Below are 16,461 nucleotides of genomic sequence, written 5' to 3' on the forward strand. Positions count from 1 at the left end.
CCAGTCTTTGAAATAAAAAAGAGAATATATTATTTTAAATTACATTGTTAAATATATTTTTAGTGATACTAAATTACATTATTTAATATATTTAATAATATTTAATTATATTATAATCAATAATACATTATATTATTACTTATATTTAAAATATTTAATTAAAATTTAAAATATCCTTAAAATATTTAAAGGTAAAAATATATTAACAATATTTAAATAAATGTCAATTATTTTAAATACAAAATTATATTATTATAAACCCCCATCTTAGAGGGGCTTTGTAGCAATTTTGTGTCATAAAATTTCTTTCTAGTGAAGGATTCAATTGGAACCTTTGTCTGATGTATATGTTGCAATATTTGCAAATGCAGATCGGGTGATCTGATAAAGAAATAGAGAAACTTGCTAAGGCTGAAGTCATGGTTTCCTAGTTCTTCATCCTCTCGGAGTTTAAACAGTGTGTCTATCATCACAATAGCAATAAGAGCTATTGAAAGAAAGCACTTTGCTTTCAGCCGTGATCTTTACTTGTAGGTGGCCCAAGTGCTCTTGTTGAAAGTATGTGAAAGAAATTGAGAAATCTTTTTACTAAATACAAATAGCTAAAGAAAACAATGTTTGTGCAAATGTTTTTAATTTGTGAGCAGGTAACCTTGTTATATTAGCAAAGACTAGTTCACTGTTCCAATTAAAATCACAATTTTATATATCTTTAAATAATAAACAAAATTATATAGAGTTTACTCAATGCTATAATATCTAATATAGCAACCTGCAAACTTAGCCCTCTATCCCCGCAAATCTGTCCTTTTTCCTCTTTAGAATTTATTAGTGTATAATAACTTAGCACGCGTTTATTTTTTTGAATTTTATCTTATTTTTTTATTCAGCAGGTTCTTATTAGTTATCTATTTTTTACATATTAGTGTATCTATGTCAATCCCAATCTCCCAATTCATCCCACCACCACCACCCTGCCCCCTCTTTCCCCCCTTGGTGTCCATACATTTGCTTTCTACATCTGTGTCTCTATTTCTGCCTTGCAAACCGGTTCATCTGTACCATTTTTCTAGATTCCACATGTATGTGTTAATATACGATATTTGTTTTTCTCTTTCTGACTTACTTCACTCTGTATGACAATCTCTAGGTCCATCCATGTCTCTGCAAATGACCCAATTTCGTTCCTTTTTATGGCTGAGTAATATTCCATTGTATGTATGTACCACATCTTCTTTATCTATTAGCAGGTGTTTTACTTGTTTATGTCTGGTGTGTCTTCCTCTGGTCCCTACCCAAATGACGACTGGGATTTTTATCTGTTTGCTTCAGTGTGGTCTTCATAGTTCTTCGCATGGTCTTTGGCACATAGTTGGCAGTAAATAACTGTTGAAGATTAATTCAGCAAATCATTAGGACTAATTTAACCTCAACTGGAACAACGTGGATACCTAAGTGACAAAATTCTTAAACGTGAAAAAATTGACCAAGAATGTACCAGGCGGCAGGTACTAAAACTTTGTGATTGAATCTATTATTATTTCCGTTTACAGATGAGAAAATTGAGGCAGAAGAACTGAAGTAACTCCCAAGCTCATAAGTGGAGACAGGATTAGACACAGGCTGATATGGGAGTCCGTGTTCTAACTACTGTACTATTTCCAGGAGACAGAAAAGGTGAGGGCTCTGATGTCAGAGACATGTTGCAGGAGGGGGTGGATAAGAGAAATAAAGTGCTTTGAAATCTAATACCATGTCTACCACCTAATAAACGATCTCTCCATACACGTTAAGGGTGAAGAACTGTTTTCTGATGTACCAAAGCCTCTCTTTACCACTGCAACAATTTTTTTTTTAAATTTACTTTTGGCTGTGTTGGGTCTTCGTTGTTGCATGCAGGCTCTCTCTAGTTGTGGCGAGCGGGGGTACTCTTTGTCGCGGTGCGTGGGCTTCTCATTGCGGTGGCTTCTCTTGTTGCAGAGCACAGGGTCTAGGTGTGCGGGCTTCAGTAGTTGTGGCACACGTGGCACGTGAGCTCAGTAGTTGTGGCTCAGGGGCTCTAGAGCTCAGGCTCAGTAGTTGTGATGCATGGGCTTAGTTGCTCCGCAGCATGTGGGATCTTCCCGGACCAGGGCTCGAACCCATGTCCCCTGCATTGGCAGGCGGATTCTCAACCACTGTGCCACCAGGGAAGTCCACCACTGCACTAATCTTTGAAGCAAAGAAAAGTCTAGAAGATTCCCTGTTTTCTCTTTCCTAGGTGAACTTTGGTGTATTCTTGTCAAGACATTTTTAAGTCTGAAGTCCGTATTCAAAGCTAATTGGTTTTGTGCTCAGACTAAGTCATAAATGGTAAACAGTAATAAATGATGTAATTGAAAGAAGAGGTAAGGGGGCTGGGCACACCCACTAAAAGAATGATGCAGCCATTGAGGACACAACAAAAACGGGTTCGAATCTTCTAGGCCTAAGATGGCAGAAGATTCAACTTCCAGTAGACCTTCAGCCTCATTATATGCTCACTGTAATGCATTAGCACGCTAAATGACACACCCACAGGCAACATGACAGTTCCGAGGCTGACCATAAAAGGCCAAAATTTGGGTGGTCCAATAAAGATGTTAAAAAAAAAAAGTGGGTGGTGCTCCAAATCCTGGAAATCCTGGAAATGCTGTGAAATGCACATGAAGAAACCTCTAAAGACTGTGATGAAAGTAACGCACTCTTATTGTAATGAATGTCTTGCAGACAAGAAACAGAAAGTTTTCTTCCTTTGCATCCATTTTCTTTTTCTCGTTTTATTTTACAAAGTTGAGACCAGTCTTGTTGCAGGAAGGCGGACCCCTTCCAGGGCCCGAGAGTGGGCTCTTGTCTAACACTCGGAAATGAATTGTCTGAGGAGACACACATGTTGACAAAGCAAGAGGCTTCATTGGGAAGGGGAGCCCAGGTGGGGATCAGCAGGGTAAGGGAACCCAGGAGAACTGCTCTGCCACGTGGCTCGCAGTCTCGGCTTTTATGGTAATTGGGTTAGTTTCTGGGTTTTCTCTGGCCAATCAGTCTGACTCAGGGTCCCTCATGGTGGCGTGCACATCGCTCAGCCAAGATGGAATCCAGCGAGGAGGATTCTGGGAGGTTGGTAGGACATATGGACTGGTATCTCCTCTCTCCTTTTGACCTTTCCCGAATTCTTCCGGTTGGTGGTGGCTTGTTAGTTCCACATTCCTTACCAGGACTTCCTATTGTAAGATAATTCATGCAAATGGTTACTATAGGGCCTGGCCAGACCGGTGGGACTGGTGGTTTTAGTCAGTGGTTCCCCTGACAACATGGCCCTTCTCAAGCCTAATAGTGTAAAAGGTCCTTCTTTGGGGCTCCTTTTGATGACTGTAAAATTTTATTTCCCTGGAGTTATGTGGTGCTGATAGAGTACAGCTGAGTTTGAGGATATACATTGTATATTTTCAATAAATATAATTTCAAAACTCTGATGTATTTGATCACATCAAATCTATTCTGTTGCTAACCATCTGTATAGCTTATTCTAATGAAGCAGGATTAGAATAAAGGAATGTTTTAACAATTTCTCCTTTCACAGTGCCACCTCACTGATTCAATCTATGAACAAGGCAATTGTTTCAGAATGTGATCTCTTAATTGCAAATTGATCCCATGGGAAAGTTGATTTCTTCTAAGGGATTTTTTAAGAGTTTAAGTCTTATTTGTTAGTATAACATTTTTAATGCATGCACTAAAATTTTGTTCAAAGACATTTTGGAGGAACTTGTTTGATGTGAACTCTTGCCATGTATTTAGAGTATCCTATTTTAACTTGAGATGAATTTGGAGGTTGTTAAGTCTTATACTTTTAAAGTTTCATGCAGAATATTTAAAAAATTATTATTTAAAAATTTATTTTTTGAAACTGTAATATGTACACATGGTACAAAACTCAGACATTACAAATAAATATTAACCCCTTGTCAGATACATGATTTGCAAATATTTTCTCATTCTGTAGGTTGCTTTTTCATTTTGTTGATGGGTTCCTTAGCTATGCAGAAACTTTTTAGTTTGATGTAGTTCGCCTTGTTTGTTTTTCCTTTTGTTGCCTTGTTTTTGGTGTCAAATCCTCCATTTATATTTGATTCAAATATCACTTCCAGTTTTATCACTTTTGTTTCTTTGCTGCATTTTTATCTTTGTTGGCCAATTCCCTTTTTTCAATTATCCATCTTTCTGAACATCATTTTGTAAAATGTCATGTGGATTTACCACTGGAAGACAAGGAGGCAACACAACAACATGCTTTGCTGTCTGTGTAAGAACCGAATAGCAGATGTGCAGTGAGTGGCCAATCACTGACAGACTTTGAAAGAAGTGACATAATTGGTATCTGATCTTAATGTGCATCTGTTATATACACCTGATTTGTGGACTGCAGAGATAGCAGAGAAGTTTGTATTTAATGCACAATAGTTACAGTTAACATATTGGGCTAACTGAAGTTTGAACTGTATTATTATTTAACTAAACTGTGGTAACTTAAATTTCTGCATTTCAGAACCATCCCAACAATGATTCCCTATACGGTGGCAGATTTTATTTTCCGAAGGTGGTGCAATGATCTCTTCCTCTTATATGTTCTTCTAGGACTTTGCTATTCCCACGTCAAAAGGTAGGGTCTAATTCCCCTCTTCTTGAATCTAGGCAGTTTTGTGCCTCTCTGGTAATCAGTAAAATGGAGCAAAAGTAGCTGCATGATTTCTAAAGCTGAATCATGGAAGTCAATACAGCTTAACACTGGCACACTTTTACCAAAGCTCTAAGCCACCATGTAAGCCATCCAATTGCCTGGAGACTATTATGTTGTGAAGGAGTCCAAATAAGTCTATTTGGAGAAAGCACCTGGAGAAGATGTGTGAATTGGTTGATCCAGTATTATACTATTGAACTTTTAGGTTGTTTCAAGTCTTTTGCTAATATAATTAATTCTACAACAAATATCTTTGAACATACTCCATTTTTCACAAGTGCAAATCTATGTACCGGTTAGATTCCCCAAACCAGAATAAGCACAAGTCTTGATATTGTAAGGATACTTCTTTTTCACATCCCACCAAAGAGTTAGATCAAGTGAGAGTAAAGAATGTATTTAGGTTTTCAAGGAAGTACTTAGTGGTCCACTTTGTTACTGAAGTAAAAGTTACAAATATTATTTGTGCTAATAAGACAAAGGCACTTGTGGCACAGTGAAGAAGATAAATTTTGTTGGGATGAGAAAATCCCTTAGGCAAGATAGTTTATTCTGTGATTTAAAAATGCTTTTGTAGAAAGATGGCCATATCCTTTGACCAAGAAGTTGGATAGTTGCATATTCTTTAATCTATGTTCTTTAAAATGCAGAAAACGAACAAAGAGCAGGCAGACAGTGGGGAATTTTTTCAAGAGAACAGGTTTTAGGGGTCAGTTCTGGAGTCAGTACTGTTCTTGTTTATGTTGTTCACCGATTTGGTTAGCATTTACTAAAAGGTGTTCAGCTCAAAGCAAACCCTCATGCGGACGTTGCTCACAACAACTTCATGCCATTAAGAAAAGCTTAAGTTACATTAGTATAATTTATTTAAGAAGACAAGGAAGTTGATTTGGTACTTCAGGTTGTCATAAGAAAGAACACCAACACGAAAATATCTAGCCTTAAAGAGTTAACCCTCAGCAATCTAAAAAGTACCTATCCAGAATGACTCACTTCTGTACATTGCAAATTTCAAATTCTTTGTTTCAGGCATAAACTTTATCTTGATGCTGGGTTGATTGAAATTCGTACAATATTTCCTTTTCAGGACAGCTACACCGGGACATATCTTAGGCTTCTGTGGTGGCTGGTTTCAGTTCTGTCTCAATAGACCTGATAAGGCTGTGTTTTAGTTAATATGTAGTGAAGTTCTGAGAGCGCTCTAACAAACTTCCTTGTCTTTAGCTAACCCTCAGAGTACTTGTCTATTAATTGCAGCTTTGTTTGCTTTTGCATTTTGAAATATGTATTTGGTTTCAAAGCGTTCTGTTTCCTCTCTCTGCTGCATCATTTGATTTGGGCTCTTTGATTTTTTTGAGAATTCATTATTAGAATAGTATTACTGTTTGCTAAAGCATAGACGGTCAAAACCCAATTTCCTGCGTAGCTGAACAAACCTCAAAGAAGTGAAGTGGTGGAGGATCCACTGAGTCTGATCCCGTCTCAGACTGCACGTTGTCACATGCTTTTGCTGAAATGCAATTTGCGTTCTCTACTGTGTTTACTTTCCATGTGAAGTGCTCTCCTAAGACCTAACCTTTACGCAGTGGGTGACTTTCTTTATGGGAGTAAAAGGAAGCTACGTTATGAAATAGCTGTTATGGGAATGATACAAGCTATCTAGGATGCAAAGGTCTAAACACTATTTTAAAAGGCAAAGATATTCCAACACATCAAAACAAACCCAAAAAATCCACCGGCCACTCTTTCAACTGAAGTGATGAAACCCAAAGAATTCAGATAGCTAAATGGAGAAAATGAGAAGAAAGTTCATCTAAGAATCCGCCATTGGTGAAGTGATGAAGAACATTTACTGGCTTGTTCTGAAACTTGTCAATTTTGTGACTCTTGGCTGCATATGGACTTCTGTGTTACAGTGTACAATTTTAAACAGCTGCCTAAAGTCATGTGTAACTAACCTGGTAAGTTTTCCTGGTCTAATATTTGTCTTTGTAGAAATTAGAACATGTAGAATTCAGCTTGTTACAAATGCTTGAATTATTTTATCTTCATGAGAAGTTTTCTCATGAGAAGTTGGTAGCAAGGCAAGAAAGATTCTTTTTCCAAAATAAGTTAGGAACATTAGTCATTACAGAAGGTAGGGCAGAGCTACTTTATTTCTTTAAGTTATCTGTTCATAGATCTTTTTTTTTTTTGCAGGGGGTGTATGGGTTTCGGGTGAAGGAGGCTTAAATAAAATCAATTTTGCACACCTTAAAAAATATCAGTTAAACTCATTTATTACAAAATCATTTATATTTGTCTTGAAGCATGCAATAGGTTCGGCCACAGGGCAATGCCTTCTAATTGCAGGCAGCAGTACTATTTATATTGTGGATGGATGACTGTATCGGGAAGTGGATGATGAGGGAAGCAGATGTAGGTGAACATTTAATCTTACTATTAGTTATTATATATTTATATATTATTTTATGTATTATATATTTATATATAATAATAATTATTAAAAGTCAGAATTGTTGGTAAATTCCTTTCTATCTGTGCATTTGTAATTCTTTTGGTGAGTTTTGCTGGACATTTATGATTTCCTTCTCATTTCTGGGTGTCATTCCTCCTATATATAGTGTTTCATGTCTTTTCAGTTATTTTGACTTAGTTGTGCTTAAAACAGTCACTGAATCAACTTTAAAAACCAAATACATTCTAGCCAGGGAAAGATGCACTCTTCTTATCTAAAGACAAAGGAAATAGCATGATAGCTTACATGTGACAATACTTATAGTCATACTTTTAAAAATAATAAAAGTACTAAATACAATATTCACTATTATGCTAAGGTATTAGAGATAGAAGTCTATGGTAGAATAAAAAAGAAACATTTGTGTTACACTCTTGGTTTAATTTAAACTATAGTTTAAAACACTACTTAGGCTTACTATGGTTAGTAGCACTTTTTTTTAAAAGTTTGGTATTTCATATAAATCTTTGCTGAAGGCTTCACTGCTACGAATGTACAATTGTGTGCTTTAGGTTTTTACAGTTGTAATCTAAATTTAAACATGGAAAAATGGGACTATTAAATGTTTTCTTTATTAAAAAATTTTATCTGATTATAACAGTACATATTCATTGTAAAATATTTATAAGATAGAGAAGAGCTAGAGAAGAATAAAAGAAAAAATCCTATAATTCCACCGCTATTAACCTATGATTGTATTTTCTTTCAGTGTTTTCCCTCAAATATGTATATAATTTTTCACACAGTTGTGTACCCAGCTTTTTCACTGAGCATTACATGGTGGGTTTTCCCCTATACCCTGAAGTTTTGATGGAAACAGGATTCTTAATATATTTAGAATACTCCATCGTATGAATGTAATTTGTTTATTAATTTCCCTACTATCAAAACTGATGTTGGTTGTTTCTATTATTCTATTTGTTTTATTTTTTAGCTAAGCTTAGTTCTGTCTTATTTTGTGTGTGGGCACCTTGATTTCAGGGCTTGGCAGGAGGAGTAGACAGTCTGTCCTTTGCCGAGTTGCCTTCCGCTCACCACCTACAGAGAAAGGCACAGCTGATGCGGCGGTGGCAGAAGACCCAGTCTGCCAATCTGACAGTAATCATGTCCTCCATCTGGGCCTCCCACATGGGGCTGGGGGGACAAAAGCTCGGTGCAAGAACAGTGAACGGAGCCATGGGTCAGAGGAAAGATATGGAAAAGTGCTTGAGTTTATTTCACTGTTTGACTTTTTTTTCTGTGCTATCCTTTTTAGCCTGGATTTTTGCTATGAAGGTCATCTTCGATTTCACTGGGTGGTCCTTTTTTTTTTTAAAAAATTAAATTTTTTTTGCTTTATCATGCTGGGTATACAACATATTTCCTATAACTGCTAATTCATGTATTTCAACATTTCTGGAAAATTATTAGTCATCATTTCTCAACAGGTTGTCTCTACTATATCCTTTTCTTGCCTTCTGAGACTCTAATTGGATGTATATTATATTATTCTCACTGGGTGGTTCTTGATATTGAGGCATCTTTGTCTTTTAAAAAGAAACAAAAGAGTCTTGTAAAAAGGAATGTTAGAATTGCTGTCCCAAAATGCACAAATCAGTGCTCTATGCTTCAGCATGGGTTTTACATTAATGGAGGAATCTATATGTATTAGTTGAGTGTATTAACTGACCTGATATTTTAAAATTACATATGCCATGTGCTGCAGAGAACAAAAAATAATGTTCTTCAGAACACTAGTATTGTGAGATCCTTTATAAAAAAGAAAAGAGATTCATGGTCAAATAATGTATGGAAATGCTTTTTGCCATACTCTTTTTTTGTAGATCCATAGGACACAACTGCATATTAATGGCTCTGTTTAATCAGAATTTTCTGATCTTCTTTGGCAACGAAACTCTTTTGAGTAACAAATCCGAACAGCTGAGGGACTAGTGTTCAGAAGTGCTCTTTTACAAGTATCAACTCAATTCAAAAACAGACTATTAGAAACTATAGGATTCAGAAGGTTGTCCTGTTTAAAAAAATGTACTAACATCAATACCTTTCTTGTATATCAATATGTAACTGTGTAACAAGATCATGGAACAAAACCATAATCCAAAAATTCCATAAAATATCCAGAAATTAGCATAATTTGTACTGGTATAGGAATAGACAAGCCAGTTAAAGAGAATACACTCCAGAAACAATACCATGTACATAAGGGAGTGTGGAATATGATAAAGATGATCCTTCAAACCAAAGTGGGGCCAGCCATTTAGAATGAAAAATAACTCCTTCCTTCAGCAGGCGAAAGAATAAGTAAACTGCGGCAATCCAGGAAATGGAATATTATTCTAAGCTAAAAAGAAACGAGCTATCAAGCCATGAAAGACATGGGGGAAACTTAAATACACATTACTAAGTGAAAGAAGCCAATCTGAAAAGGCTGCATACTGTATGATTCCAACTGTATGACATTCCGGAAAAGGCAAAACTATGGAGATACTGGAAAGATCAGGGGTTGAGAGGGATGGCGTTGGGCTAGGGGGAGATGAACAGGCAGAACACAGAGGACTGTTAGAGCAGTGAAAATACTCTGTATGGTATTGATATCATAATGAGGGATATATCTCATTATACTTTTGTCCAAACACCAAGAGTGAAGGTAAGGTGAAATGTGGACTTCGGGTGATTATGGTTATGCAAATGTAGGTTCGCCCTTACTAAAAAATGTACTGTTCTGGTGAGTGGTGTTGATAATGGGGGAAGCTATGCATGTGTGGGGAAAGGGAGTTTATGGGAAATCTCTGTACCTGAATAATCTCAATTCTGCTGTACACCTAAAGCTGCTTTAAAAAAAAAGTTAAAAGTTCAGTACTTCTTTCTTTAAAAAAAAAGTTTAAAAGAAGGATTAAAAAAAAATCCAACTCCTACAACACTACCAGATTCAAATAAATTCCAGGAGGCATTTAAAAAAAGATATGATTTAAATACAAACAGACAAATAGCAAAACCAAACCAAAACAAGACCTCATCCTATAAAAATATTAGAATCAATTAGGGATGAATATTTCTACAATCTTGGAGTGGGAATGCCTTAAGAAGCCAGCTTCAAAAATCCAGGATCACTAAAAGAAATAATTAATAAATTCAACTACTTAGAAACTAACTATATGACAATAAACGGAAGACAATAAAAATAAAGCCAAAGAATGGGAAAAAGCTTTACGTATGATAAACACAATTTTACCAACTCATATATATATATATATATATATATATAGGAGTATTTAAATTAAGTTTAGAACATGAAGACTTACTTTAGAAAAGAAGAACTATGAATGGTGAAAAAACATGTGAAAAATGTTCAACCTCACAGCAACCATAGAGTTGCACAGAAAAAATGAATTATCAATTTTCTTCTATCAGATTGGCAGAGATAAAACATTTTACAGTTGGCCAAGTTTGTATAAGACGGGACTTTCATGGGCTATTGGTTACGATGAAGTTGATAGATTTCTAGAAAACAGTGGGTTAATAAATGTCAAAATTAAAAGAGAAAATATACTTTTAACACTGAACATCAAGAAATTTATCTGAAGAGATTATTGCATAACTAACGATATGTCTGCAAAAGGCTGTTTATAGCAAATTTGCACATATTAATATTAGATTTCTAAGCACCTGGCACTGTACTATAATAATGAATATATGATTTAATTGAATCCTCACAGAACTTTATGTTTATTAATATTATCCTACTTATGTTTCAGATGAGAATACTAAGTTTAAACAGCATAGGTAACTTTCAAAATATCACATCAGGAGCAAATATCATATGTGGGATTAAAATACAGATCATTCTGCTCTGTTTTATTATTAGGGTAGGAAGTAAAGAATGAAATTAGTTCCGGCTGAGGCGGGCAAGATAGAAAAGCTTGTGCCAAGAAGTAGGTGTTGGGTTGAGTTTTTAAGATCTGGGACTGGGATTGTGTCTTTCAAGCAGGTAATTGGAGCAGGTGGAACTAAGTTAAACGACGAGGATCCTAAGTCCAACGTGAGGAATTTGGTGCAGACTACAGGCGGCATCCATGCTTTGGTTAAGAGCACAGGCTCTGGAGGCTCCGTGCCGTATTCAAATCCTAACTCTTGGCCAATTTACAAAACTTCCCTGGGTATCAGCTGCACAATGGAATTAGCAATAGTACCTGTTGAATAGGGTTGTTGGCACGTTAGATAAGACGGTGTAAAACACCAAGAAGAGTGGCTGGGACGTGGGAATCACTCACTAATGTTAGCTGTGATAATGAGGAGGAAGGGGATGGAAAGGGAGTGGAGGTCAGGAAAGAGGGCTGACAAATCTGCTTCATCAGAACCCCCTAGACCCAACTCAGGAAGCTACCTTGCCCAAGCCCATTTATGGGCACGCCATTCAGCCTGTTAAATTTAATTTTGAGAGCTGCCAACAGAAGGACTTAATACTGTTACAGTGTGACTTTATGGTCATCAAGAAACATCTGTTGCTTTATTGTTTAAAAACTACCCAGCATCCACCCTTTTGCTTTTATGAGCTAACCCTGATTTTTTTGAAGGGGTAGAAAAAATTCAATTGCAAATTCACCATCTTACACTTGGTTGTGTATGGTTGTGTTTCAGTCACACAAAGGGGAATCAAAGGCTTCATTTTGAACAAAATCATGAAAACAAAGAACTGTGAAGTATGTGGTTGCACAATTAATCTAAAAGATACAGTTCTTACTCTCTATGTATTTATTATCTAAAAACAACAAAAAATATTAAGCCTTCTTCTCCTTTCCCTACAAATACAAGTGGTAGGGAATAGAGATTAGAGGAATCTTTATTTACACATCAAATGAGAGGAAAAACGTCAACATTTGTCCTTTGGTTCCTGTGTCTGATTACTTCTCAAGTAAACCCCCATGACGCTAGGTCACCGGATGATGTTTCCAAGAGGCACGACTTCTGGATCATTCCTGAGTAGTAGGCCATGTTGAATTCATGGATTTATTCCTTCAGCTTATAGTTATTGAACACTCATTATCCCTCTGGCACCGTTCTAGATGCTGGAGAGAGTGGAGAGCAAAATGGATGGTGCTTACGTGGAAGGGGGAGACAGGGCTCCACGAACTCAGTAATGGCCGCCTTTCCTCTTCCCTCTGATAAGCACAGACTGTTTGGAAGGCCACAACAGATGCTTAAGCCACCTCCCAAGCCCCTATAGATTTTCGATTGTCTCTTGGAACGTATCTTGCTTGTAGTGCTGGGTCAGCCCAGGACAGATGGCGTGCTTCTTGCTGAATTAATCACCTCTCCAATTCAATGGTTCGAATTCAGCAACTTTTAAGGGGAGGTTCTGGTCAGTACCAATTAGAGTTACTAAAAATATTCACTTACTTTTCCTCTGCCTATAATTCTAAGTCAATGAGTGAGGCAGGTTGACAATTAGATCATATCCATGTAAGGCTATTCGGGTGCATATCTGACTATCATAGACTCAGCTTTGCCATCCTTTCTAAGTCCTTCTGCTCATGAAGGTCTCCACTCAAAAATGACCAGGGAGAGGATGGACAATTTATAGACTTTTCCCACCTTAGTTTCCATGTATTTTCCTCCAGCACAAAAAAGTTCTTAAAATTTCTGAAAATAAATTGAGAAATAAACAGAGTAATCTGTTGTTTTACTATATGCAAAGTTCTGAATTTGTATTTTTCCTCTGTTCTTTTTTTTTTTTTTTTTTTTTGCGGTACGCGGGCCTCTCACTGTTGTGGCCTCTCCCGCTGCGGAGCACAGGATCCGGACGTGCAGGCCCAGCGGCCATGGCTCACGGGCCCAGCCGCTCCTCAGCATGTGGGATCTTCCCAGACCGGGGCACGAACCCGTGTCCCCTGCATCGGCAGGCGGACTCTCAACCACTGCGCCACCAGGGAAGCCCTCCTCTGTTCTTAATAAGGCTGCTTTAAAAAAAGAAAGATGCCATGTGCCATGAGGCAGGGCTAGAAGGCCTGATCCCCATTTTGACACATGCTAGCTGCTTGCACACAATGTGTACATACACACTGCCTCTGTGTAAAGCCTAGAATATGTCTTCAAATTGAGCTTTTAAAAATTAACATCAATCTCATATCTATCTATGAGAGAAATGAGACTTTAGTTTTGGTCTGTTTTAAGAAAAAAAAAAAAACACCCTGACTTCAATGAACTATTGGCAAAAAAAGATGATGCCATGACTGTGTGAATGAAGAGGATGGTCTTCAACTGAAATGCTGTTAAACATGCACCACGCTTGACCTTTTGGGCATTTGTGAACAATCTAGAAATTTCTGGGTTGTGACTGTACATTTAACTTGGTGATTCATGAGAAAGCCAGAGGGGAATCTAGTAACTCTTGATGACAATGGGTGGTTTTCTGTTTCGTTTTACAGTAGCAGGCTCTAGTAGTCACCTACAAGTTGTTTCATTTGTGAGATCCAAGAGTAGAGCAGGAAGATGGATACGGATACTCAAAAGCTTAATACTAAACAATACTATGGTCCTTATGTTTATGGGAAGCTCAAAAGGATGGAAAGAAAATCTTTAAAATTTTTTGGGACGATTAGCATCCAGGTTATAGGGGTATGAGTAGAGAAGTCTTAAAGAGCAGCACGGTTTTAGACTCTATGCTTTAAGTTTTCATGGCAGACTGATTGAAAAGGTAGCACTGCTCTTTATTTAACTATGGATATTTGACATTTTAAAGGACCTGGTGACAGAAGATTTTTTTTTTGTAAAAATTGCCACATTATATGTGAACACTTTGCTAAGTGGATTATCGTAAAATTTGCCGAATCTCTGAAAAAGCAACAGTTCAAAATGAGGTTTCGAGAATAATTCCGACCAGGATGTCTTTTGTTGGTGTGGCTGCTTTGATTAAAACCTTCTGTGAGGCAATGGCCCTTGCGTGATAGGCCCAGATGCAAACTAAGGTGACAACAGTATGTTGACCTACTAAACAAAAAGCACAACAGCTCTACAACCATGAACAGATACGGTTACTTCCCTGCTTAATGAAAATTGCACACCCAACCCCCTAACACCCGGCCCCCGCCCCAAAGGAAAAAACAACCTGTTTCAGCAGTGGCTTCTTTTAGGCATATGTAAATCCCTTCATGGAAAGTTACGAAACCCACGTTAATCCCACCTGTGAATGATTGTAGTATTTAACCCAGAGGTTAGTTCCTATAACGCTCATTTCACGAAAAGCCCCCCGCCCCCATTTTTAGTGGTTAGTTTGTATAAAGCAAGCTCCAGACTGTAAGCCTGAAAAACCACAGTTTTCCCAAACAGGAAGGATTTCCAGCGAAACAGTGTGAAGGCGACAGGGTTAACAGTCTTAAAGTCATTATTCAGACAAACTGAAAGTCTCTAAGTATGATGGTATAGGCCACCATAACCTTGGAGTCCTTTGAATGAGTTTTTGCACATGACACATATAATTGTATACGTGATTAGCATAGTCATCAATCTGTTTCGGGTATGCATATCCTATATTTATGTTTTAAAGCCCCCAGTACCACCTTTGTCTCTGCATGAGACAATTTAAGTGAGTTGCTGGTATCAGGACATTGTGGCATTCTCCGGGTCACATGGTTGGCAACTTACTCAAGAAAATTTGAACACAATGTTTTTCTCATTACCCTTATTTTTTTTTAAACCGTAGTTTTATACAAAACGATTTCATCTGTCTTCTGGTGGTACAGTATTTACAACAGAATGGTTATATGTTAAATGGTTGACTTTTCAACCAACTCAAACAACTGGTTAGCATAAATCTTTTAATAGTAATGCCATTCCATTAACTCCTTTGTTACCAGAACTTCTGAAAATCCCTTTGCTAAAGAGTTGGAGAGTGCCTGGCTATATAAACCCCAAATACTGCATAGCCATGAGAATTAAGACATACTGTTCATATTAGTACATGAAACTTTATAAGGAACAAAATCAAGTTGTTTCTGGGCTTCAGGTTATTAATCTCATGATCAAATAGTCTGTTTAGCTAATGACTTCATTTTCCCATTTCTGAATTTCATATCCAAGCTCACTAATGATTTATATATTGGAAGCAATTTCTTGGATGGAGGAAAATAGTTTTTCCCATTATCCAAAAAAATCCAAAATAATAAATACGGAAACACAAGAAAGAGATACACCTTGAAAAATCTTGCCTAGGGAAATACCCACATTTTTACCTTGTGTGTAATGAATGCAAATGTATACAGAGTTAGGTTGGAATATGAATATTTTTTGTATAGTCTGTTATATAATGTTAATTAAATGCAGTCAATGGTTGTTTCAGTCTCTTAAAATAAGAAAGAAAAATGCAAACATAATTCATCTCTAATCCAGCAGTCCTTGATTAATTGACTAATTCACAGGCTTATTTAATACTATGTAGAACCTCTCCATTGTTCTTAACTACTCCTTTTGGCTACACCCCCACTCCCACCTTTATCATTTTTGCAGAGTCCTTAAGCATTACATCTTAGACAGGCATACTTCGTTTTGCTGTACTCTGCATATATTGCAGTTTTTTGCAAATTGAAGATTTGTGGCAACCTTGTGTTGTCTGATGATGGTTAGCATTTTTTAGGAATAAAGTATTTTAAATTAAGGTATGCACATTATTTTTTTTAAACACAGTGCCATTGCACACTTAATAGACTACTGTAGTGCAAACATAACTTTTATATGCACTGGGAAACCAAAAAACTTGTGTGATTCCATTTGTTTCGGTGGTCTGGAACTGAACTTGCGGTATCTCCAAGGTATGCCTGTTAATTTGCACTGGCATTTGTCTGGTTTCATGACTGATTTAACAACTTTAAAACAGTTGGCTCCTTACTTTACAGTTAGAAAACATTGAGGAGGCAACACTACTCCAGGAAGCTTTCAAAAAAAGGTGTCGTAGTTATACTGAACACAAGATTGATAGGGGTGTTCACTCCTTCCTTCTTCATTTCAGGGCAGACAGCTTGATGTCAGCACACCATACAATCTGAGTGCACCGGTGAGTAATCGCTCCCACCTCCTGGGACTTTATACTGTTTGCATTGATAAAAAAGGGACAATGGTCAGGTTTGATTACCATAGAATAATTCCTAAGTAAAAGCTCGTTTATTTGTGCCTGATGAAGGAAGCTGGATGGAAA

The 16,461-nt window shown here is 37.0% G+C and overlaps 1 protein-coding gene across 2 annotated transcripts in view; it reads left to right on the forward strand.

Moving 5' to 3' along the window:
• The first annotated feature begins 6,594 nt into the window (after positions 1-6,594).
• ROS1 (ROS proto-oncogene 1, receptor tyrosine kinase) overlaps positions 6,595-16,461 on the forward strand; it is a 112,535-nt gene continuing 102,668 nt past the window's right edge. For both annotated transcript variants that reach the window (XM_060030557.1, XM_060030556.1), the window contains exons 1-2: positions 6,595-6,717; positions 16,276-16,320. In XM_060030557.1, the coding sequence (XP_059886540.1) occupies positions 6,595-6,717; positions 16,276-16,320 (168 nt within the window). The remainder of the gene's footprint in view (positions 6,718-16,275; positions 16,321-16,461) is intronic.

This window comes from Delphinus delphis, chromosome 14 (genome assembly GCF_949987515.2).
Source record: "Delphinus delphis chromosome 14, mDelDel1.2, whole genome shotgun sequence".
NCBI lineage: Eukaryota > Metazoa > Chordata > Mammalia > Artiodactyla > Delphinidae > Delphinus > Delphinus delphis.